Source organism: Xenopus tropicalis, chromosome 7 (assembly GCF_000004195.4).
Source record: "Xenopus tropicalis strain Nigerian chromosome 7, UCB_Xtro_10.0, whole genome shotgun sequence".
NCBI lineage: Eukaryota > Metazoa > Chordata > Amphibia > Anura > Pipidae > Xenopus > Xenopus tropicalis.
In genome coordinates this window covers 93,488,237-93,513,583 of record NC_030683.2, presented here as the reverse complement: position 1 = coordinate 93,513,583, position 25,347 = coordinate 93,488,237, and the positions used below count along the sequence as shown (strand labels likewise).

Genomic DNA, 25,347 nt, shown 5'->3' with positions numbered 1-25,347 from the left:
ACAATAGATGTTGCACTAGATCAGTGCCTCTTTTTCACCCTGGATTAACATGATTAACTCCCAAGCCTTCACTGTTGAAAAAATCACACAAAAACAGTTACCTATAAAAAAATAGTAACATACAATATAAAATAAGGGGCGCTATATAGAATAAATTTATGTGCACACAGAAATTGAAACAGTCACTTGATACAGGTCCAATTAGTAGTCGATCAAACAGGAACTATCAGTTGAAATCCATATAAGAAAGAGATGAATGCAGCTTGAAAAGTGGTTGGTCAATTCAGGGTGCAGCCACCTCAATGTAGCAGGTCAATCTAACAATTTCTACAAATAGACAAGGGAAAAGGGGGGCATGCTCCCATAGCATAAAATCAATGGTAACAATTTATTAATAAAAGAATTGCACTTACAAATGTTGTAAGCATATTAAACAAGCAGTAAGGCCCAACGCATTTCGTTGGACTTGACGAAAAGTGTTGGGCCTTACTGCTTGCTTGATTTGCTGATTGTACTTCAAAGTTTTTTAAGTGATATTATTTTATTAATAAATTATCATTGATTTTATGCTATGGGAGCTCGCCGCTCTCTTCTCTTGTCTACATACAATATTATGTTGTGTTCACAGAAAAGTAATAGCAAGAACTTCTGGAATAGGCTATCTAAAGATGAAGCAGTACTTGTTCCCATAATATCTGAGGCACAAAAAGTCAGCTACCCCTACAAAGTTATGCTTTTAATGAAATGTAATGACAGGCGAAAAGCATGAATCAATTGTGCAAAATCTCTCAAAATTCCTAAATTTTAAAATATATTCTCTGGCCCCTTATCCCTCATTATTGAATCAATGAAGGCAAAACAATCCTGCCGATAATAAAGACCTCGATTTTTTTACACCAGCTCCCCATCCATGCAAGTGCTTTACCTTTCCAAACTTTTCACTTCCTATGATTTCCTACTCTCCACCAACTATCTTTTCCCTAATCTCATGCTTCCATCCTTTCCGGTTTCTCCCAGTTACTGTCCTGTGCCCATGTTTCTGTCTCCTTACTAAAACTGTTACTGACAGAGTCATAATTGGGGAGGTTTCTCCTTCAGAATATTAATAGTAAGAGCATTAAAATGTTAGAAATAAATTGTTTTATCGTCATTAGATTAGTGAACGTGAGCAGCTCCTTGCTGTAAATCCCTGGCCAGGGAACAACCTTTGCACTTGTTGTTAGATAATCTATACAGTTTGTCAGATTGTGCATTCTGGATTGGCACACTTTCTAACCAAGCACTGTATGTCATGAAGACTTTTTTTTACTTTTCTATGGAACAAATCCACTGTTCTCTCTATTTCCTGCTAAGTACCATATTAAGATCACAAGAGAACCTCCAGCCTGTCCTCCCTGCATTTCCAAAAGTGAACCTCTTCACTCCTCTTCAAAAAAGAACCAGGTTTTAATACTTTTTCGATAATTTAGTAGAAGTTATGGGCCAAATTCACTCCCCACAAACTGAAGTTTCAGACTATAAGAGACTCACATAGCTTACAACACTAGGGGTCATAATGCTCCAGACGCAAGTTGGGGTCCCCAAGGGTGTAGGTACCTCTGGCACATTTAAATCATCAACAATTTAACCAAATAATTTTCAAAGGTTATTATGCATGGATGACGTAATCAATCTGCATATTTGTATTTGTTTGTGAATAGGAACAGCCATAGTGTACCTCGTTAAACTGTATTATTAGAATTAGGGGCAACAGTGGCCTCTGGTGGCCAATACTATTTGCTTAGCTTTACCATGGCTTAACTTTTTAATGTCACCCGCTAGATGAAGGGGGTTCTCATGTCTCACTCAGCAAGAAAAAGTGTTAAAAAGGTTTTTATACTTGATCAAGTAAAATTCCTTTAAAACACATATTGTCCATTGTATTGCTCCATGTTTTTTATGTGTGTATACATAGCTACTGGGCCTTGTAGCTGATGATCCATAAAGGCATAAAGCATTATTCCAGGTGCCTAAGGCTTCTAAGCTCCCGAGACACAGTATCAGTCTGTCCCTTCAGAACAATAAAAAGACACAGCTTACTGGAAAAATGATGCAGTGAACTAATTCTGCTGGGAAATAACTGGTGCCAAGCCTGGTGGGCAGAGGAGGATGTGAACGGAACATTTCTAGTGCATGAGATCAGGCTGACGACAGAGAGGCTATAACGGTACAAGTGCAAAACCTGATTCTGCCTTGGCATATACCTGCCAAAGCACAGGAGGAGGGGCAGGACCTGAGGGGGTGATTTGGGGAAGGTAAATACACTGATATGTTGAAAAGACATTTGGCTTCTACTCATGTTTTTCATTTGTCAGACCTTCCTGTAAATTCACTTTTGTATAATTATTTCAAGCGGTTATTATGTGCTAGAGTTGTGTGAATAGAAGAAAGAGAAGAAAGTAAGAATGGTTGCCTTTATATTTAACCAGTTCCTTGCCTAGAAGGGATTAAGTAAACATTGGTTCGTATTTTAGTGAATACATTCATTTTTCAAAGATTATCAGTATATTTTTTAATACAAGTGCTCCAAATGTTTTATAGAAATACTTTTGCAGAAAACGCAATAATGGTACAGTTCCAACAACAATATTTTTGGCTCTCACTCTGGATCCTTGAAGGATGTCTTAAAAAGATATTCAGCCATAACCACCACAATAAAAGACATTTGAGCCAAGACAGATGCACAAAATGTTAACGATAGGAGCTTACAGCTAAGTCACCAACATCTCTGCCAGCCAAGGGCCATCTATAGAAAGGCAGGGCACTCCCATCAGCCAATATTTAATCTTCATTTTCACCTCAGTTATTTAAACAGAGTGGTTATTGTGAAGTTTTGGCAAGAGCTATAGTGACATAGATTACTCAACTTTCTCATTTTGGGTGCTGCTATAGAAGTCCGGGGACAAGTAGAAGAGACCTCAGTGACAGGGGTGATAGGGGTGGTAGTTGAGACAATTTTGGCAGGAAGTATAGTGGCAAAGACTAATCAGCTCACAGATTCTGCATGTGGAAAATTAATTACAGTGTTGTGCATGGTGGTAAAGGTCATCGTCAGCCAGGGATGCTCTTCATACAACCTTGACAATGTCTGTGTATGTCCAAAGGGACAGCATGCAAGTAAAAGCCAATGTGAAGCTCAGCCTGTTGGCTGCTAATATCAGTCTAGAATATGAGAATCAAATGAGGTATCGTTCTAGAATACTAAAGGTTTACTTACAAAGGGCAAAGGTTTTGTTGATTATAGTAGCTGTCAGCTACAAACAACTTTCCCAAAAGGGCTAAATTCAAACAATGGTACTATAAAGTGGCCATTTCTAGATACACAATTAATACTTTAAATGGGAATTTAAACTTTTCATAAAACATATATGTATGGAGTTTACAATCCGCAGGTCTCTGTCACACAATAATGTTAATGTAATCGTCACCAGTTAACCTTCCTTTATGTTTTTCATGGGAGAAATCTTGAGTATCCAGAGGAAACCCTCGTAAACACATAGAGAATGCAAATTTCATACTACTGTAGCCTGGCTGGAATCAAACCTAGGACCCCAGTGCTACAATGTTAACCAATGCACCAACATGCTACAGCTTGTATTTTATTCAAATATGTATTTCCAGGTCCACAGGAGTTTATTACTTTGTAGTTAAAGAAGATATATATCGCCTGTGCTGTGTTTCTATACAAAGACTAACTGTAATATACAAAATAGCATGTTGTTCTATCTTTTCTTTTTGTTACTCCTTCTCCTTCTTTCTCTCTTTCCTTTCTATGTTAAATAAAACTCAATAAAAACAATTAAAAAAAAGATATATTTCATAAATTAATCCCCCCCAATCTTGTAGGCAGTTATGACTAAAATATGGTGCCAGTTTCACTCTGGCGTAAAAATTATCAATATCTTTAATAATGGCTTCTTTCTTGGAGCTCCTCATAGGTATGCTATAGTCCCTGTCTGTGTTTCAAATTAGGGGTGGGTGTATCCTTATGGTCCCTGCCAGAAGCACAGTAGGAGGGGGAGAGCCAATTATAGCCCTGCAGTCACAAAAGTAAGGTCAGCCTAGTTGCTGATTGGTTCTTATCCTACAGTGAAGTGTGCAGAGTGCTGCCAGCTCCCCTTCACAGCCATATACTGAGAATTGTAGTCACCCCAAATCTTTGACTCAGTTGATGCGGTATAGCTGCACATTAGTTAGCAGCCCCGTGTAGGATTAAATACTTACGTATATCGATGGCACATAGACTCAATGCATATTAACACCCGCACGTTGTCACGAGGGCGCAATTGCGCTTTACTCTTGATCTCACTGTGATCTAGAAAAGAATCAATAAAAAGGTCAAATTCTGAAATTTGGGGATAATTAATGTTAAATTATATAATAAAACATTTCCATCCAGACACATTTTGGAGATCAACCCAAAGAAAATGCCCTTTATATAAAATGCCTCACATGGTGATATAGAGAAACATTCCCTTTGAGGAGTCTTTTTGGAAGTCAAGATTTCTCAGTATGTCCTTATATTTTGGTCAATTTACCCTTCTGGTGTGTCCCTCAAGGCTGAATAGCTAAAACAGATTTCACAGGAATACTGTATATTTTTTTTTTACTAGATTCCAGTTTTTCTCCATTGTATTTGTTGTCCATTGTACTGCTTTATATGCTTTATTAATCTTTATTGATTATTATCAGTCATAAATGCAACAACCTGCCAATTATATTCTGATTTGTGAGATACTTATCCACATGGATGGACACTACACTCTAGAACAAACCATATTAATAGTTACCATGTATATTGGATTCTTTTTATACTGCAACCTGCTGCAGTATACTGCAGTTGAACTACAGCTAAAATGGAATCCCTTATATTAAATATAAAATATAGAACTCACCAATATGAACATGGGCTGAGAATTGGTAAATCCCGGGGACTGAAGCTGTGAAGCGTCCTGTCGCTAAATTCAGTCCAGATCCTCTTAGGAATGACCCCTTCGCTGTTGGCTAAAGTAAGTAAATATATATAATTACTACAATTGATGTAAAAATATGTTGCTTTATACCTTCCTATTTTTTTCCGCAACTGAGCTCTAAACATACAATACAGTATTATAGTTTATGCAGAGTACTGACCAAAAGAAACAACAACCAATGACAGAAATGATTGGTGGGTGTCACTGACTCATCTGAATTTGGACTACTGCATATAGGTCCAAATCAAGGTCCACATAGACCCAGAGCTGAAAATTTGTTGAAAAAAAACCAGTACAGTTATGAGATCCATTATCTGGAAACCCATTATCTAGAAAGTTCCAAATTACAGGAAGGCCATCTCCCATAGGCTTTCTCTTAATCAAATAATTAGTTATTTATTTTTTTAATTAATATCTTTTTCTCTTTTCTCTGTAATAAAAAACAGTACCCTGTACCAACTAAGATGTAATTAATCCTTATACACACCTAGACAAAAGCACATCCCATACAAACTTAACAATGTGAAATACACACTAATTTTAATATTTTAACACAAAAGCAAATCATTTACTTAGAAATAGTGTTTGACTAGTCCTTTGCTTCTTGATCCTTTGATTTTCAGGTTTTTATGATGGCCTTTAATTACACCCCTCTCTGCCCTATTTGAACCTGGCCCTGCAGCACATCTATGTTTTAAAGGCACCTGCAGTTGTTCTGCCACTATATCTGAAATAACTAAGGTCTCTCACCATTTGAAAGTTCTGGAGCTCGACCAAAGTCTTCTTGTCCACAATGACTTGTCCCTTCAGTCTGCAATGGAAACCTTCATCTACCCGTCGGTAAGGAGAAAGGTCCTCAACAGGTAACACAATGGGAGGCAGCTCGCTGGTGTGTTCTGGGATGTCACCTGACATCAAGCGGCGCTCTGTGGCCTCTGGTGGGAAATACAAATTAATTAATTACATTTACTGCAAACCTAGGAATGTTTGGCTGCATAAATAGGAAAAACACTCAGTTTTTACTTGTAACTACGACTACTTTTGTCAAAGGCTAGGATAAACTATCAGTCTTGCTGTAACTTTTACCTTCCTTCCCTATTAATATCTTTGGCAGCAACTAATAATACTTGTATGAATAATACAGTTCCTATTCTTTGGTTGTGGGGATAATTACACAACTAGGGGGCTGATTTACTAATCCACGAATCTGAATCCCAAATGGGAAAAAATCGGATTGGAAACGAACACTTTTTGACTTTTTGTAGCCATTACGACTTGCTTGTAAATTGTTGCAACTTTTTTAAAGCCATTACGACTTGCTCGTAAATTGTCGCAACTATTTCGTAGCCATTACGACTTGCTCGTAAATTGTCGCGACTTTTTCGTAGCCATTACTACTTGCTCGTATATTGTCGCAACTTTTTCGTATTGAGCGCTCGTAAATGGCGGGCAAACCTTTGCGACTTTGCATGATTTTGGAAGCCTCCCATAGGACTCAATGGCACTCTGCAGCTCCAACCTAGCCCAAGGAAAGTCTCCCATAGGGCTCAATGGCACTCTGCAGCTCCAACCTGGCCCAAGGAAAGTCTCCCATAGGGCTCAATGGCCCTCTGCAGCTCCAACCCGGCCCAAGGAAAGTCTCCCATAGGGCTCAATGGCACTCTGCAGCTCCAACCTGGCCCAAGGAAAGTCTCCCATAGGGCTCAATGGCCCTCTGCAGCTCCAACCCGGCCCAAGGAAAGTCTCCCATAGGGCTCAATGGCACTCTGCAGCTCCAACCTGGCCCAAGGAAAGTCTCCCATAGGGCTCAATGGCACTCTGCAGCTCCAACCCGGCCCAAGGAAAGTCTCCCATAGGGCTCAATGGCACTCTGCAGCTCCAACCCGGCCCAAGGAAAGCCTCCCATAGGGCTCAATGGCACTCTGCAGCTCCAACCCGGCCCAAGGAAAGCCTCCCATAGGGCTCAATGGCACTCTGCAGCTCCAACCCGGCCCAAGGAAAGCCTCCCATAGGGCTCAATGGCCCTCTGCAGCTCCAACCCGGCCCAAGGAAAGTCTCCCATAGGGCTCAATGGCACTCTGCAGCTCCAACCTGGCCCAAGGAAAGTCACGATACTGAAGCTTGAATGAACCCGAAACTTTCGTACTCGGCGCAACGGCTACGAAATAGTCGCGACAATTTACGAGCAAGTCGTAATGGCTACGAAAAAGTCACGACAATTTACGAAAGAATCGCATTCAGACGCTTTTCGGACGTTCGTGGATTAGTAAATGTGCCCCTAGGTGTCTATACATTACCTTTCAGCATTTGTTTGAAATCCTGTAGCAAGACTTCATATGTAACCTCAGCTCCAGGCATTCCTGGAGGACCAGGTGGTCCTTGGGGTCCCGGTGGTCCTGGTGGTCCAAACAGTCCACGCTGATAAAACAAAATAAATGTTAATAAATATTAGGCTGGGTTAAGTTATGTGTTTAGCTTTTATAAACAATGTTTTTACTGTAGAATATTGCAAATAACCAACAGTAGCCAATTAAATGTTTGCTTTCATTGTCAGAAGCAAACTACTGTCATTGGTATGGGTTATTGGATCAAGCCAAACAGAAGCCCATTTTGCTAATCAGTTCCCATTTATTTCCTGATAATTGCTCTGGACAGTTCCACTTTGCAGTACTTAAAGTAGTAATTCATCTTTAAATTAACGTTTAGTATAATGTAGATATTGATATAATGAGACAATTTGCAACTGATTTTAGATTTTGGATGGTTTTCCAGTAAGCTAGCTTTTTGTTCAGCAGCTCTCTGGTTTGGTAGCAGCAGATATCTGGTTGCTAGGGTTTGAATGAGAGATGGGAATATGCAGAGCAATAGTATTTGGCTGCCAAATCAATGGCTTATATTGGAAAACTGGAAAGAAATTAAGGAGAAAGGCAAATACTTCAAAACTATAACATAAATAATGAAAACCAATTGCAAAGTATGTTCTTTAGCATACTAAAAGTTATCTTAAAGGTGAACCCCTCCTTTAAAGGGGTTAGATTTTAGGTGGATTATTGAGGTGGCAAGGCAAAAAGGGGCATAGACTTGTTATGGCAGGTCAGTAAAAGTTTAATGAACCATAGTTATTATTGTAAATTATTCTCTTTACTAATTAGTTGCAGTGTTAAAGGGCGCCAATCCCTAAATGCTTCCAACGCTTTGAAAGTGGGATGGGACTTGGTAAATCAATGGCAGTTATGAGAATATCTGAGCCCTGTATTGTATTACTGCAAAGCCACTTACCCATGTTTAAGAATGTGAGAACTGCAATATAAATATATTTGTATCATTTTGCTTTTTATATAAAGTGGTTTTAATTACATTGCAAAATACATCCCAATGTTCATTTTCATTATCTTTATAAAATTGTTTATAAAGCTACCTATTCATTACAAGAGAGTAAGATAATTCCTCTAATATTGAAATAGAAGTATATTACTACTATGTAGTATGGTAGTCTAACAACTCCTTGAGTCTCCTGGGAGGGCACTTATGGAATGGCTTGTGCAGACATCCAGACACAATCACTGGTTATAATAACAAACATAACCTATGGCGTTCATCTCAAAAAGCAGAGAATAAAGACACAGGTCAGAATGAAGTCTTTACAAAGTGGGCCCAACTGCACTATCCTGCAATATCAGCATCTGGGCATTTTACATAATGGAGTGCTGCCTATGACAGTTCTTGTACAAGTTGTTCCAGGAGTGGAAGGACCCAGCTGGATGTGCACCCATAGCTGAATTCTGCATTAAAGTGTGAGCAACCTATTTGCTTGGAGACTATCAGCACCTAAGACCCAGTAAAAACCAAAACAAACTGAGGTAAAACAGACACCCTGGAAATTAATAGTCGGTCTATAAACTGGTTCTGCTTTTATTTTTATACAAACGTCTGTGCCAATTTAGGCTCAATACACCAACCCCACAAGCAGTGTTTTAACTGATACTGACATGTTCCTAAATCCTTCCTAAAGCACTGAATCACTTGCCTTTACATCCAACATTCTTACACTTCACAAGAGCAACAACCCATAGCCTGAAAGAATATAACCAACCCAGAGAAAACATTTAAAATAAAGTAAATTAAATGAATATTGATTAAATATTACTTCTACACGTCCATGGAAAATCATTGACAAAAGTCTAGTGGTTTGAAAATATTCAACTGAAAAATTCAGTTTGTTTCCAGTTCCAAAAGCACAGAGGTGCCATTGCCATCTCATAGACATAATTAATACGAATTACAGATAATTTTGTAGTTATCATTATTGTAGACATGTAAACCTGGATCTTTCTTATTAACATCCAGCATATGATTCAGTTTAAAAAGGGTGTTTTTCTTCCCAACACATTTGATATTTGAACATTTTTCCAATAATTGATTAATTTTACATTTACATTTAGAAGATTTTATTATGTTAGTGCAAGTGATGCATCTACATGATCCTCATTTTTAAGGGAGAACTAACCCCACCCCCCAGTTACAAAAGCCCCCTTAACTACCCTGCATCAACTCCCCTCACCTCTCCCTTCTTGCATAGCCTATAACTGTGCATGCTCAAGCAGGGTCCGTGTCGGCGTGGAGACCTGAACAGAAGACGACGCCTAGGTACGCTACTGCACTACTCTGCTTTTAGCTTGGGTTTTTCTATAGGGCCACTTTCAAATTTATAGGCTATGCGAAAAGGGAGAGGTAAGGGGGGGTCGATGCAGGGCAGTTAAGGGGGGTTTGTACATGGGGGGTTTAGTTCTCCTTTAAAGGAGATTTATCAAATACATAATTATCAATTCATAAACTCCACAGAATTAGCCTGCATATATGTATAATTTATTCACTTGAAATGTATGTTTTTTTCCTTTATATTCAGTCAAGCTACCGATTGTTGCTCCTTTAAATACTGTTTACAGTAAGGTATGATTATATGGGAATGAAAGTTCTGAATGATAGTAACTTCTAAATTGCCTGCCCTGTCGTGATTTGTTTCAATTGTTTCTGCTCACTTTGGTCTCCTGCTTTTGATACACTATAATACGAACACTATTCTAGGTGATTTTATTGTGCATATATCACAATAAATATTATTTAATGCCCTTGGAACTTACTAGTTTCTTGTCCTTCCCCTTACATTTCTTTTTAGAGTTTGCCCCATCATCAGTTCGGCCCACAAACCCCAACCAGGTTGTGTAAGCATCTGGTAGTCCAGGATCTGGAGTTTCAGACAACTGTGAAATAAAGAAAAGCAAAAGAACACAAGATGTTTTTAACATTCCATTTAAATAAGATGTCTGTCTAGCTGGTGGCCTACTCCTCTGATGGAGCTCATATTGGCTTCTGTCAAGTACAGAGCCTGGCTCAGAATAGGATAGATTTCATTGTATTACATCATTTTATAGGATCTAGACTGCCAGCACACATGTCTAAAGAAATATGGACCACCCAGGCAAAAGTCGGACAACATTTGATGAGGAAAGCATTAAAAGGAAGGTAATAATTTAGAAACGAACAATGTGCAGGTTTAAGGTCTTCACGTTGCCCAAGACAACTGATGTAAACTACTGACTACATACGTATATTCATCTTAATATTTTTTCAAGAAAATGACTCCTTTTTAACAAATCCAGGCCTTCCATTCTTCCAGTTTTAATTAATGGGCTCCAATTCCACCTGACTTCAGCATCTGAAAATATGCACGTCTGTCTAATTTGCCTCTTTTACATTCTGCGACACCTCAGCCCTGCCAAGGAGGGAGGCGAAGAGAAACAAAAAAGCTATCTATGGTTGTAGAATAGATGATGTGTCTGCGGCAGTGACTAAATTAATGAGCCAGTTTTTGGACACGCTGAAGTTATTCATAATAACTGCTAGAGAAATGAACGAAACTGAACAAAGGCAGGGGATTTTACAGAAGCTGGTAGCAGGAGAGTTCCAAGTGTCTGTTGAATGTGATGCTTAGATGACAGGTAACCTGTAACCCTTTAGCTTTTGTTTTGCTATATTTATTATGCTTAACAAAAATGTCAAATTTTAGTTGGCCCTAACACATTATGGAGAGTAGTAGTCAGCACCAAGCCTTGTGATTAGTTAGAAGTAGTGCAGGTTCCCCAATGGCCACGTTCCATCGGCATATCCTGGTACAGAAGAACAGGAACAGCACCTCTTGTCTTTGTAGATTAAAATGCCTTTATTGCAAAGTTTTTGGGGGCAAACAACAACAGCAGCAACGTTTCAGGTCACATAAGACCTTTTATGATAAAAGGTCTTATGTGACCTTAAACGTTGCTGCTGCTGTTGTTGTTTGCCCCCAAAAACTTTGCAATAAAGGCATTTTAATCTACAAAGACAAGAGGTGCTGTTCCTGTTCTTCTGGCCCCAACACATTACACAAGCAGGACATTGCTAGAGAAGCCGAAGATCCCATGAAGCAGATTTTACAAGTTTCAGCACAACTAATTATCCTAGGATTTGCCCTTAGGCGTTAGCCCCAGACTGACTATACTGCTGCAAATAAATTCTTTTTTTATAATGCTTTTTCCCAATATTTCATGGTACCTAATTCTAGTAGGATGGTTACCCGAAACCTTCAATATGGAAGGTTTTTTTTTTTATCATTTCTAACTGCCCTATAATATGAAAGATATTAGAAATAGAAAAGAATATCCTAAATTGAATGTAGCATTACTTTACTATGGGGGTTCTCTAGTGGCTCAGGAGTTTTATGTGATTCCCCATTTAAAACGTTATCACCAACATTAAAATTTAGACTCTGGGTATATACACCTATTTAAGCTTTTGCATTGCCCCAAAAAAGCTAGAAATAGAACAGTTTTGATGCCAAGATCTGCCTTGGAAACAATATCCTTCTAGATTCTCCGTTCACTGCAGAAGGAGAGGAGGCTGGCACCACTACAAAGAAGTAACACCAACTACTGGCATATATTAGCAGCAAAAAGTCCCTTCGGCATTAACAGCGAGCATCACAATTGGAAAAACACTGCCTCAGCTGACATGTGAATTGATAGTTGGATGCCAGTGCCTATGTTAATGCATTTGAAGCCACATGATATCAAATGCCATGGTTGGTTTATAGTTACATTTTGATCAGTATAGGGGTTTAGGGGTAAAGTATTACATTTCATTGTATGAATTTGTCTCAGCGTATAGTTTAAGAGAAACATAATGCAAGGAATCTAATGTTATGAAGCTAAACCTCTAAAAAATGTCAGTTCTCAAATGTATTCTTGCTTAGATGATAAGCTCTTTTGCCCTTAACTTTTCATATGTGTAAAGTTTAAAGTAGCATTTCAGTAACTCCTTTATGGCATTGTAGCGAAAAACGGCTTTATTTGCTCCATAACAGTACTTTTACCTGGCTATGGAAAGCCTCCATCAAGTGAGAGGCAGGACTATTATTAATGTTTGTCTAGTAATGTTTTGAAGGACATTCTATTGGGTGCCAGGAGCACCCCCTCGCTTTATGTTCTGAGGAGGAATCATTGCCTTTTGCTTATGTGTTAGCATATCATTACAGGGAGTCTATATCATAGATCCATAGTTGTGTAATGTGTGGCTATTAGTCTTCTTTATCAGAATGTGCAGTGTGTGGCTACTAGTTTTCTTTCTCAGAATGTGTAATGTGTGTCTACTAGTCTTCTTTCTCAGAATGTGCAATGTGTGGCTACTAGTCTTCTTTCTCAGAATGTGTAATGTGTGGCTACTAGTCTTCTTTCTCAGAACGTGCAGTGTGTGGCTACTAGTCTTCTTTCTCAGAATGTGCAGTGTGTGGCTACTAGTCTTCTTTCTCAGAATGTGTAATGTGTGGCTACTAGTCTTCTTTCTCAGAACGTGCAGTGTGTGGCTACTAGTCTTCTTTCTCAGAATGTGCAGTGTGTGGCTACTAGTCTTCTTTCTCAGAATGTGTAATGTGTGTCTACTAGTCTTCTTTCTCAAAATGTGCAGTGTGTGGCTACTAGTCTTCTTTCTTAGAATGTGCAATGTGTGGCTACTAGTCTTCTTTCTCAGAATGTGCAATGTGTGGCTACTAGTCTTCTTTCTCAGAATGTGCAATGTGTGGCTACTAGTCTTCTTTCTCAGAATGTGTAATGTGTGGCTACTAGTCTTCTTTCTCAGAATGTGTAATGTGTGGCTACTAGTCTTCTTTCTCAGAATGTGCAATGTGTGGCTACTAGTCTTCTTTCTCAGAATGTGTAATGTGTGGCTACTAGTCTTCTTTCTCAGAATGTGTAATGTGTGGCTACTAGTCTTCTTTCTCAGAATGTGTAATGTGTGGCTACTAGTCTTCTTTCTCAGAATGTGCAATGTGGGGCTACTAGTCTTCTTTCTCAGAATGTGTAATGTGTGGCTACTAGTCTTCTTTCTCAGAATGTGTAATGTGTGGCTACTAGTCTTCTTTCTCAGAATGTGTAATGTGTGGCTACTAGTCTTCTTTCTCAGAATGTGTAATGTGTGGCTACTAGTCTTCTTTCTCAGAATGTGTAATGTGTGGCTACTAGTCTTCTTTCTCAGAAATACCTCTCTCCCCATGATAAGGATCCATTTTTTCAGGATGAAGCTCTAGAGAATCTGGGCTTCCTCCTTGGAGTAACTACTCTCCTCTTAGGGGAATCATGTTAGAAATCCCTTTGTGTGACGTAATTCAATAGAAAGATGACTTTATTGGGGTTGCAGAGAGGACCCTACACTAGCTCTAGTGACATGCACAATACCTAGCTTGGTCAAAGGAGCTGCACCAAAAGCTATGTTGTTAGCCTAAACTATTGCACTGCTTAATCTGGCTATACTAAACCTGTTATCTAGCGTGAGGAGATTTATGTAGCTCCAGCATCTTTATATAGAGCACCCACCACAAATAGTATCCAAAAAAAGCGGGAAGAACTCCAAGATAAATTCTTAGGGTAAATTACTGGAAGAAAGGGAAACCTCAGAGAGGTAAGAAAGCCTACTACTTTTTCTATTTCTGTCTATTTTCTATTTCTGTCAAATTAAAGAATACACATATTCCAGCAGAATGAAAATAACCATGGGATATTAATATTTAGTATACAAAATCACATAAGGAAGAACACGCAATTACTCTGTAAAATGAAAATCAGATTTTTATATCCATGACCCATTAATGTTCTATAAGGATAGCATGATGTAGCTACTGCTTTCCCCATTACTGAAATCAGGGTGTGTTATGGGCCCTGCCAACCACACTTCAAACAGGATGCAATAAAATACAGCAGCGAAAATAATGGTTATTGGGCAAGACTTCTGAGCTTGTAAATGTCTATTTTATTTCTAAGGAAGCAAAAAAGTATTTCTTTTGCATTTGTTTTAAGAAATAAAAGCAGCAACAATAGAGAGCTTAAAGCAACTCTCTAAAGCGTTTTCTTTTCTCAGATGTTCACTTCAGGTGACATGAGATGCTATAAGACAGCACTCTGCTAATGAAGTGTGACATGTGAAGGGCTGAGCCGTATTCCATTTCTCACATTTTAAGATAGGAAGATCTGTGTTGTTATTTTCTGAAGCATGCCGTGTAACCGTGTCTTAACACTACACGTGGGTGGGTTCTCTTCACTTGCATTGAATAAGGACAAACACCTTGCATTGAATAAGGACAAACACCTTACATTGAATAAGGACTAACACCTTACATTGAATGAGGACAAACACCTCACGCTGAATAAGGACAAATACCTCTCATTGAATAAAGTCAAAAACCTAATTTTTTTTCTTGGTGTGGCGTGCTTATGCAGGCAGTATGTGATTTTCTCACTCTTTGGGAACATGGTGATTAAATACTGGTGATTATAGTTTTTTTTCTCCTAATTTATTTCCAGTTTTTTCCCTTTTCATGTGATAAATTGTGAGATACGTTTTTCTCATTTAATTGCATCTGGAATTGAATTAGGTGATAGGCTTTTCTTATCAAATTGAATATGGCCCGGTGTATGGTAGATGGTTACAAAAAAGGGTTCCCTAGACTGACTTGTTCATTCCAGCAACAAAGTCCATTATTCCATACAGAGTCCATTCCATAAACCCCCTCCCCCCTCCCCTGCAACTCATTTATGTTGTTCAGATCCAGAATTGTTAACTACTGCTTCTGAATCTGGTAAAAGATGTGCCAACAAATATTCTTCCCGCTAGCTAGGTTGCCTTGGATATAAATGTGTGACTAAGATGAATTTCTAACAGAATGTTTGATTGATAAACTTGCATAATGTAGAACACAAAGAGTTTGGAATAAGTATTTGCCTAACTCTCAGCCTTAGGCTATGTTTCCTATTCATACTGAAATTCCTGAGCCCTGGAAGGCACCAAACTGCTTCCTCTTATCATGATCTTTGTGGCAAGGCATTTGTTACAACTACTGACAAGGACGTATTTTTCTAATCACATATAATATTCTGAACCTACTGCTAAAAAGACAGCACACTGTTCATCAACAAAATGCTAATATTTTAGGATTACATTAGACTTAATGTTAGAACAGTAAGCAAGTACCCTTTTTGGATGTTCTGTACCAATTACATGGCACATACAGATGTAGAATACTAAACATGTCCTTTCTAGCACTTTCAGAACCGTCACTTGAATCATCTGTTAGAAAATATGCTATACATGGAATTACTTCAAGATTGAGGCAAAATTATTGATTATTGATATTATGATATTATAATTCTTTATTTATATAGGGATAGAGTGATTGACTGGGAATCATCTGTTAATTCAGTTGATAGCATATGATAGAGTTGTGTGGATGTTAAGGCAATTTAGAGAGAATTTTAGAGAATATACCTCTCCATACATGTGTATAGATTAGACTGCATTTTATGATGGCTGTATATCTTTTTTTTTTTTCAATCTGAACTGATAATCATAACTGAATCATTAATTCATAATTAGTTTTTAAAAAGTCTTATTAAATATTCCCACTCCTATGCACCAAATATGGATACAAATCTGACTTTTCTGACCTAAAGGAACTCTTCTTGGGATTAGGGGTCCTCTGTAACCTTCAAGGCTAAGAAGGGAGTTTCTCTACTGGTGGCGACAGGGTTACAGGGTTATGGATTCTGTAGGTTGCCCTATTCCCACGACCTCACACTGTCCCATGACAGTATATAACACTGAACTTGTTACTTTTCACAGGGGATTTGCTTCAAGTTTGGACTTTCCCCACCACTGTATCCTGCTAAAAGAAAAAAAGAGTGAAAGGAAAAACACCACTCAGGCTTGTCATGCCCAACTCCATTGGTACAACTTGTACATTAATCTTACTGATCTTTTAATGAACGCAGTCAAGTCCATCGTGACTGAGACAAAAACAGAAGGAGAAAAATCCTAATTATTTTTTTCTTAAATTTCCCTGAGCCGTTGATTCTTTAAAGGTTCTTGGGAAGTGCTGGATAACAAAGAGATATTTACAGAGGAATGTTAATTAATATCCTATTTTTTATTGCTTTGAAACAGGTTAGAGCTAGTTTCTGCCTTGCCGTGGATTGAAGCATTGCTAAAGTTAAGCATAGGATTTAATCAGCATTTATTAAATGGCACTGTAGCTACTTCTTACTTACAGGGCAGATTACAGCTCATGTAGGTATATACAGAGTGGGTTTTATTTCTTAAAATGTACAGTTATTTCTGCTTCTGTTGTAATTACAAAAGGGGCTCATTTACCATGGTTATAGTAGCATTGTGCTGGGCTCAGCCTGTTTATGAATTTTCTGAAATTCTCTGCTCCTTTTGTGCCTATTGCACATTGTGTATTGTCACACATAATAATGTCAGTGGGCCTTTGTATCAGGTAACAACTACATGATTGCTGTGAGCCTGTGGTTGGCACTCATATTCTACAAATGCACACAAAATCCATTGGAAACTTTTCTAGTGCAAGCCATAATGTTGCTCGTTTGCACAACAGCTTTGGCTTTGCACCTTATATTATCAACTGAACATTTTGGGACAAATAGCTATAAATTCCCATTGGCTTTATTGTGCCACTGACATAAATTATAAGACAGAAATGAGCAGCATCTGTAATATAGGCCTGCCATCTCTATAAATGCAGAAATGGAGGTATAATCTGGGCATACAGTATACAGCTCAGAGAGTCACTAAAACCCTATTTACTGGGACAAAACAATAATTCACTCTGCACCTATTTACTGTAGTGAATCCTGAATGACTGCTGGAATGAGACCCATAGTGCAGTGATTATTTAATTACTACGGCATGCACAAGCAGTCAGAGCTTTGGCTGGCTGGGCTTTTCTTTGTTTTGGCAGGATTACGTCAAGAGACTGAGGCATTGCTGCCAATTCAGGTGCTGTGCTGGTGCCAGAATGCTCTCACATTAAACCTGGAGTTAACTACATAGAAGCTTGCGGCTTTATCTATCTGCTGGTATATATATATATATATATATATATATATATATGTATGGGCGTTTTTATATAGAATGACATTTATATTATATATCTTGGAAGATTTATACAACCTATAAATGGTGTATGGTGGGTGGCATAGCCATTATATATATTGTGTATGCTACACAGTTTGTAACTTTTAAGTGTAGCACATTGCACGTCGATGTCTATGGCAAATTGATTGAATAAATATTTTTTGTATTTTGCCAGTACCCTGACTGTTTTGCCTGTGATTGACTGGGATGGAAATCTAAAACCCAGATTCATTCTGAGCATTTTTGCAATCATAATAGTTTTAAAACTATAGTGCTTTTATCTACTCACTTTTTATTTTCCATATATTGATTTTATTGAAATGCAGCATCTGGATTTACAACAGTTGTGATTATCACCAATTTCTTATACAGGTATGGGATCTATTATCCAGAATACTTGGGACATGGGGTTTTCCAGATGAGGGGTCTTTCTATGATTTGGATCTCCATACCTTAAGTCTGCTGAAAAATTATTTAAACTTTAAATAAACCCAGTAGGATTAATTATATCTTCGCTGAGATCAAATACAATGTATTGTTTTATCATTATAGGGAGAAGGGAATCATTTTAAAAAATGTTGAATTATTTGATTAAAATGGAGTCTATGGGAGATGGCCATTCCGTAATTTGGAGCTTTCTGGATAAAGGGTTTCCGGAAAACAGATGCTATACCTGTATAGCTTTAATTTGGGAGTGTGTTTTAGTGTGTAAGTTGGCACAGTCCAGTCTGGTTTGTGCTGTATGTTGTTTTATAGGTTTAGATACCCTATGTGTTTTTGGCACATTATATAGCCCACAGTAAACAAGGTTAATATATTTCAGGCCAAAATCTCCCTGTACCTGTAATGTCAGGGGATTGTCATTCGAGTTTTCTGATGGTGTGAAAACACCTGCAGAACTATCACATGCACCATAATATTATTCTCGCATGTACAGGTATCAGATCCCTTTTCCCAAAACTCGTTATTCAGAAACCCCCGAATAACAAGACCATTTCCCATAGAGTCTATTAAAATCAAAAAATTCATTTTTTTCTGCCAGCTGCAGGTTGAACATTAAAAGCAGATATCTGATTGGTTACCATTGGTTACTGCCCAGGTGCAAATTTGCCCAGTGTTTATAAATGACCCAGGTCTCATGCTCCTGTGAGGATTGCTGCAAACTACATTTATCTATAGATTTTAGTAAACATTTGGCCCAGAAGTCAAAGGTCTTGTGACAAATTGCAGAATTGTTGCTGAGCAAAGCGTTTACCAGACTGTTTTTTCAGTCTGAAACTAGAGTATATGTTATTTATTTTATAATGTATAACTAATCAGTACATTGTACCTTTATATATGTAATATATATACAGAAGTTGTGCAGAATGGAATGCAGACAGTGCAACCATTGGTTTATTTTTACATTTCATAAATGAAACTAACAAAAAAAAACAAAAAGCCAAAACCGCTGTGAAAATGTGCAGCAGTATGGCTGGCACTAAAAAAGGCACTAATGGATTTTGTGTGCATTGGAATATGGTTGTTAATTGTAGAATATGAGTGCCAGTCACAGGCTTACAGCAATTATGGAGTTGTCCTCTGGCCTGTGGCTTGTAGAAAGACCCACTGATATTATTTGTGTTTTTGGCACAAACTGACTGGTGATGGCATTTCTTTTTCATCTCCCATAGGTGTGCTGTTGTGTTATAATTCCATTACAAGCCAGTAAGGTGTGTGTCATAGAACTCCAGAGATACGGCTTGGGCATGCCCAGTTTCTACAGCAGGAACACTAAACAGGACAGTGGTTTTTAGACTTTTTTGTGTTAAAATCCTTCTCTACAGACCAAAATTTAATTAAACATGAAACCCAATTTTTTTATTAAAACATACATAACTGGATATTTTACACAGCTTGCGATCATATATTACCTGCCCTGCCTCTGTGCCTAAGTGGGCAGGCAGTTACTTTCTCTTTCCATTCAGCACTTCCTAGATGTTACTGCACTCCTCTTATTCCCAGGGGCATATTTATATATAGGCACCCAGCGGCCTGAGCCTACAGCGATATCTGGGGGCGACCCTTGGGTGCCTATATAATACATTTTCTTTTTTTAGAAATAAATAGAAAGAAGAACCCCAGCCGCCAGTTTCTAGGGTGGCACTTGATCTAAATACAGTCTTGCTTCCGTCCTCATGGTCTATAATGGTGGGCATCAAGATCGTTCTGATGCATATGCAAACTTTTGGGCTGACGTAAAGCTTGCCTTAACAACATGGCATCTACCTGCTTGATGTTACTGTGGATTCCAAGACTGAAGGAAACCAGAAAAGAATTTGGAATTATTTCTTAAGCTGACAGGTCCCCTTTAATAGAGCTCAAACTAAACCTATTATTCATGAAGGGTTAGGGAGAGTATGAAGACAAGGTGACCAAAGCACAGTTTAGAGATGCAGACACAGATAAGGACTTGAAACCTCTGCTCTCCCCTGCATCTCAGTATTTTGCCTTTTTTGGGAATAGGAAGAAATGAATGTTTAATACTGAAGCATGAAGACTAACTGTTTGCTGTTTAAAGTTGTATTATGTATCTAAAGGATTTCTTGTTATTAGCATCATACTAAACCATTGTGTATACCATTATATCCACTTCTTAACAACCCCATTTGTTTCATCGCACATAAAATAAGTTCTTTTATTGAAAATATACATATTTTTTTTTTTTCTTTAAAAAATTGTGTAGTTCACCCTTCAAATTATCTTTGAGTATGATGTAGATATTCTGAGACTATTTGCATGTGGGCTTTTTTCAATTTTTGTATTTGTTGAATTATTTTTCTTTTTGTTCAGCAGCTCTCCAGTTTGGCATTTTAACATCAGTGTGGTTGCTATGGTCCAATTTACCCTGACAACCAGGCAGTGATTTGAATGAGAGACTGGAAGATAAATAGTATTGGCACAGATTAGAAAGATAAGCTATAAAAATAACAATAACATTGTAGGCTCACAGAGCAATAGTTCTACAGCTGCTGGGGTCAGTGGCCTCCATTTGAAAAGAGGCCAAAGAAAAAAGCAAGTGACACACATCGAAAATGAATTTATGTGAAAACACAAACATGATTATGTAGTTACATGGTGTGAGACCAGGGCAATCTGTGGCCCAGGTTACTACAAACCCATAAGTTTCATTAGCCATAAGAATGTACAATTTACATGGCATTTATTTAAGGCTGCTAAAAGTTGCAGTTTTTGACACAGTTTCTCTTTTGCTTAACAATCCGATATAATTTTTTGTATCATTCAGCCATATCTCAGTATCTCATATCAGTACTGAGATTAACTGGCCCCCTGCATGGTTCTCACCTCAGATTCAGACTGATTCATAATCCCCTGTACTGTTCACACCTTTTAATCTCTGCATTGTTCACCCCCGGCATAATTCACACCTCAGGCTCAGGCTGTAATCACCCACATAGTTCTCCTGTTCACACCTCACACCTCATTGTATGTATGCCTGGCCTATGCTGCCTGTGTGTAGGCAGCATAGGGTAGGCAGAGTATGGCACATAGGCAGCATAGGGCAGGGAGGGTATGGCACACACAGGCAGGGTAGGGCAGGCAGAGTATGGCACACACAGGCAGCATAGGACAGGCAGAATATGGCACACACAGGCAGGGTAGGGCAGAGTATGGCACACACAGGCAGCATAGGGCAGGCAGAGTATGGTACACACAGGCAGGGTAGGGCAGAGTATGGCACACACAGGCAGCATAGGGCAGGCAGAGTATGGCGTGCACACAGGCAGCATAGGGCAGGCAGTGCTGCCTGTGTGTGCCATACTCTGCCTACCCTATGCTGCCTGTGGGAGGTGAACCTGGCAGGTGTTTGTTCTGGGAGTTTCTTAGCATTAGGAAATTAGCATTAGGTTATTACATGGTCCCTAAGGTGTGTAATTATATGTTGGGGGTTGCTGTGCTATCCACAGAGGAGAAGGAGACATATGGATTTAATGGTATGTCTTAATATGACATAACATAATTCGTTCACATATGAATGATGGTTGATATTCCTGCAGCGAGGACCAAGCATTTGGCTTTTTGCTGCACTACCACCATTGTGATAAAATGGGTGTGGTTTAAGGTGGGTGTGGTTTAAAAGGGGGAGTGGTCAAAACTGGCTTCCATTAGAGGCCCTCCACCATGTATGCGAGAGAAATTGCGGCCCTCGGCACCGCAGAACTTGGACAGCACTGGTGTAGAACATGACAGTTAAGGGTCATGACATATGGGACATTTCAGTACAGTTAAACTCAGGGTCAGACTATGATCCTAGGACACTGGAAGAAATCCTGGTGGGTCCTGTACCCAGTGGGCCCCAGTGCAGAATCTGTGGGGCAGGGGGAGTGTTTCTTTTGTGTGGGGATGCTAGCATGGCCAGAGGTACTCTCCACGGGGGAGGAAGGAAGACATGCAAGGGGTACTTGGTGGTGGGGGAGCTTGCAGTGAGGTTTCCATTGGGCCCAGAAACCCCAGTCCAACCTTGAATAAAATATTTTAATTGCAAACTTAAATAGCTATTTTAGTCAATGAAATGTTATTTTTAAGAGATTTGTTGCCCTCAGGGAGTGGTATTTCCCCATAGGCAACCAAACACCCTTGAGCTATCACTCTAAAAGTTTGTAATCACATTCCATTTATGCTATGCAGTTCCCAACATTTGTAATTATATAGGAGCTTTGTGCCCCCATGCATGTTTCAGTCACTCACAGATAACTGTAGATTGGTTTTATAGCTTACTAGTACAATTTACTTAAAGCAGCTTTGTCATTTAAATTGTTGCTTTAGATAATATTCATAACTAAAAGTGAAGAGTGTAGGCTAATTAAAAATAAAGATAAAAAAACACATTATGCACCATCACACTATACTCCATAGTGCCCCCAAACTAAAGGTGGCCATACGTGGCCAGATTTAAGCTAGAGATTCAAGTCCTTCAGACTGAATCGACAGCTTATCTACCCCATGTATGCAGCCCTCCAACGAGACTACCTGACCAATATCTGACCAAAAATTGGCTGGTGTAGTTTGGGCAGGTTTGGTTTTCCCATCGGATCAGGGGCCCCATCGGCTCATTGATGTGCAGCTTCTATAATCCGCTTATTCGGCCCCCAGGCCAAGCCATCATATTACTTCTATAACGCCCAAAATAGGTGGGCATATTGGGGGGGAAATCTGCTTATTTGGCAGCCTTGTGTATGGCCAGCCAAAGGCCTTGTACTTGTAGCATTTGTCTGAGTAGCATTTCCACTGTTCTGTCTGAAAGAGAAAGTATGAGATTACGCATCCACCCTGAAATGTTTCTTACTAAAGCAAAATCTAAAACAATCTTCCCAGAAATGTCTTTTTATAGTAGAATATTTATATGATTTTCAAACCCAACACTCATATTTGTTATGACTGCAATGCTTTATGCCAGTCTAAACCTTACCAATCTGCACACAAGATGACAGGCCATACAAACTCTATTCAGTTTTGGTCTTGTTTTGAGAAAAAATTATAACGTTGCTAACATTGAAAACATTGGTAGGAAAACAATTCAGTTTGTATCACAAAATAAATTAGTCGAAATTTTTTAGATAGATGCAGCACATTTAAATGGGGCTTAGGGGTATATTTAAAGTTCTTATGCATTACTTTCTTACTTGCATCATCTGGCTCATTAGGTATGGGATGAAGTGCACAAAAGGGGTTTTCTGCAGGGGCGATCTGCATGCTGCACCCTAAGTTGTGAGTCTGAACTCCCAGAAAGAGCAGTTTTGTTGTTCATTCTGTATGCAGCGATGCCTGCTTTTGCCAGAACTGCATACAAAAGGGACAACAGGAGGCAGCACATGGGCATCACCTGGAACACACCTTCTGTGTCATTGAAAATGCGCAAGATGCAAGTGGGGGAGACATGCTGCTGCTAGGGAACCCTGTGCCTAATACCTGCTTGTAGTATGCAAGCCCATACCATTAGGAAAGAAGCCCTACGTCTGACATTTTGTGTTTCTGTTCAGGGACTGCTACCAATTATAGCAGCTAAAGAGAGGATCAGATCTATGTAATATGTTGTGATGATATCTAGCACAAAGTAACTTTAGTTTTATTTTTTTTAATATAGGCAACTAGCATAATAAAATGAACAGGATTTGAAAGTAAATATATAAAGTACAAGCGACTTTCCTGAAAGTGAAGTGACAGACTGAATCTTAGGGGGCATTTACTATTCTCCCTGGCAAGAGTGCACACCTTTAGTGCTTATGGGTGGAGCACTGCTGCCCAGGGGAATGGCTGCGTACTGCCCCCATAGGGCCCCATTTCAGTCTGTGTTATCTGCTGCTCCCTATCTTGCATGTCTATACCCCACCCTTCCCTTATGATATTTTGCAGTATGCGCCCCACTGATAGTCCCCTAGTTTCTTCAAATTTATACATGCCATCATTTCTGAACAGCCCTGAACAATGTTCTTGCCCCTATATCTACTGGCTGCCCCTATATAGTGTAGAGAACCCAACTCTGGCAGATAACACATTGATCAATTCCCCTGTCATTGGCATTTGCCTCAGTATTGTGTACTATGCTATTTCCACTTCTGTATTTTGTTTGGACCCATCTAAGATAATATCTATAGTCAAAGACCCCCATTGTAGTGTGCCATGAGAGGAATATGGCCAACTATGCAATAATTTGGAGTAGTACTTAGTTTTCTTTTGAACTGTATTTGATTTTTCTGCACAGTGATGCTTCCTCTCAGCTGTCCTTGCTCCAATAATGGCACCTCCTGGTGGCTGGATATAACATTCAGTTTTACAGTACTGTCAGTAAGAGAGGGAAGCTTAAACAGCTTATTTGGCAGTATTTTGCTTTAGTTTTTATGACCTTATCAAATTAACTAGTATGTTACAATTTGTACCTTCACTATCAGACTATATGCCTACTTAAATGAGCTGCATAATAAAATTGAGGTTTTTCAGCTTTTTTTTTTCCTTCCTTTGGTTTCAGGATTCCTGAAAATTTTCTACTTCCACTTCAAAGGAAGCCTTTTCTAAATAGGGGAGATTGGTAGCAAAGCAACTGACAACACTAACCTTGATTATTTACTGTTGGGCCAAGAGCCATTGCACAACCGAAAGCAAGAGTATTTCCCTGTAGCTCAGGTCAGTGGCCCAGGACTGCAATTGCTATTGCATTTAGAGCATTTTAGTGTATAATCCCATAAGTGTACAGGTATATATCAAGGTATATGTGGGGTCCAGGTGCACATGCCTCAGACCTACTGCAAGAGGAGGATCATACCACAACCAAAACAGCAGGAACTCATGGATCCCATGGACAGGCTTGTGTAAAAGAAATGTAAACTTTATTTATGGCCAATAAAAGATGTAGCCTTACGCATTTCATGCATAAAGGACTTAATCATGCTGGACAGAACAGTTTCTATTACAAACATATAAACCCCAAACCCACCAATTTCGGGATATATGCTTGTATCAGAAACTTTTCCGTTCAGCCTATGATTAAGTCCTTTATGCATGAAATGCATAAGGCTATGTCTTTTGTTGGCCATAATTAAAGATGCATTTCTTTTACACAAACCTGTCTGTGGGATCCATAAGTGCCTCCTATTTTTGTTGTGGTATGATCCTCCTCTTGCTGTAGGTCTGAGGCATTTGCACCTGCCCCCCACGTATACCTTGATATATACCTGTACACTTATGGGATTATACTGTAAATTGCTGAAGACTAAAAACTCTTGTTTAACAGCCTTCGGTCTTGTGCCTTTACAGGGCCAGGGAACTC

The 25,347-nt window shown here is 38.9% G+C and overlaps 1 protein-coding gene across 2 annotated transcripts in view; it reads right to left on the bottom strand.

Moving 5' to 3' along the window:
- Window positions 1–25,347, bottom strand: part of c1qtnf12 (C1q and TNF related 12) — a 46,573-nt gene that overhangs the window by 10,765 nt on the left and 10,461 nt on the right. The window contains exons 2-6 of one of the 2 annotated variants that reach the window (NM_001016365.3): window positions 10,154–10,273; window positions 7,310–7,430; window positions 5,763–5,947; window positions 4,935–5,043; window positions 4,264–4,354 (exon numbers count right to left, since the gene is read on the bottom strand). In NM_001016365.3, the coding sequence (NP_001016365.2) occupies window positions 4,264–4,354; window positions 4,935–5,043; window positions 5,763–5,947; window positions 7,310–7,430; window positions 10,154–10,273 (626 nt within the window). The remainder of the gene's footprint in view (window positions 1–4,263; window positions 4,355–4,934; window positions 5,044–5,762; window positions 5,948–7,309; window positions 7,431–10,153; window positions 10,274–25,347) is intronic. The other variant, XM_012966573.2, reaches the window with a different exon arrangement.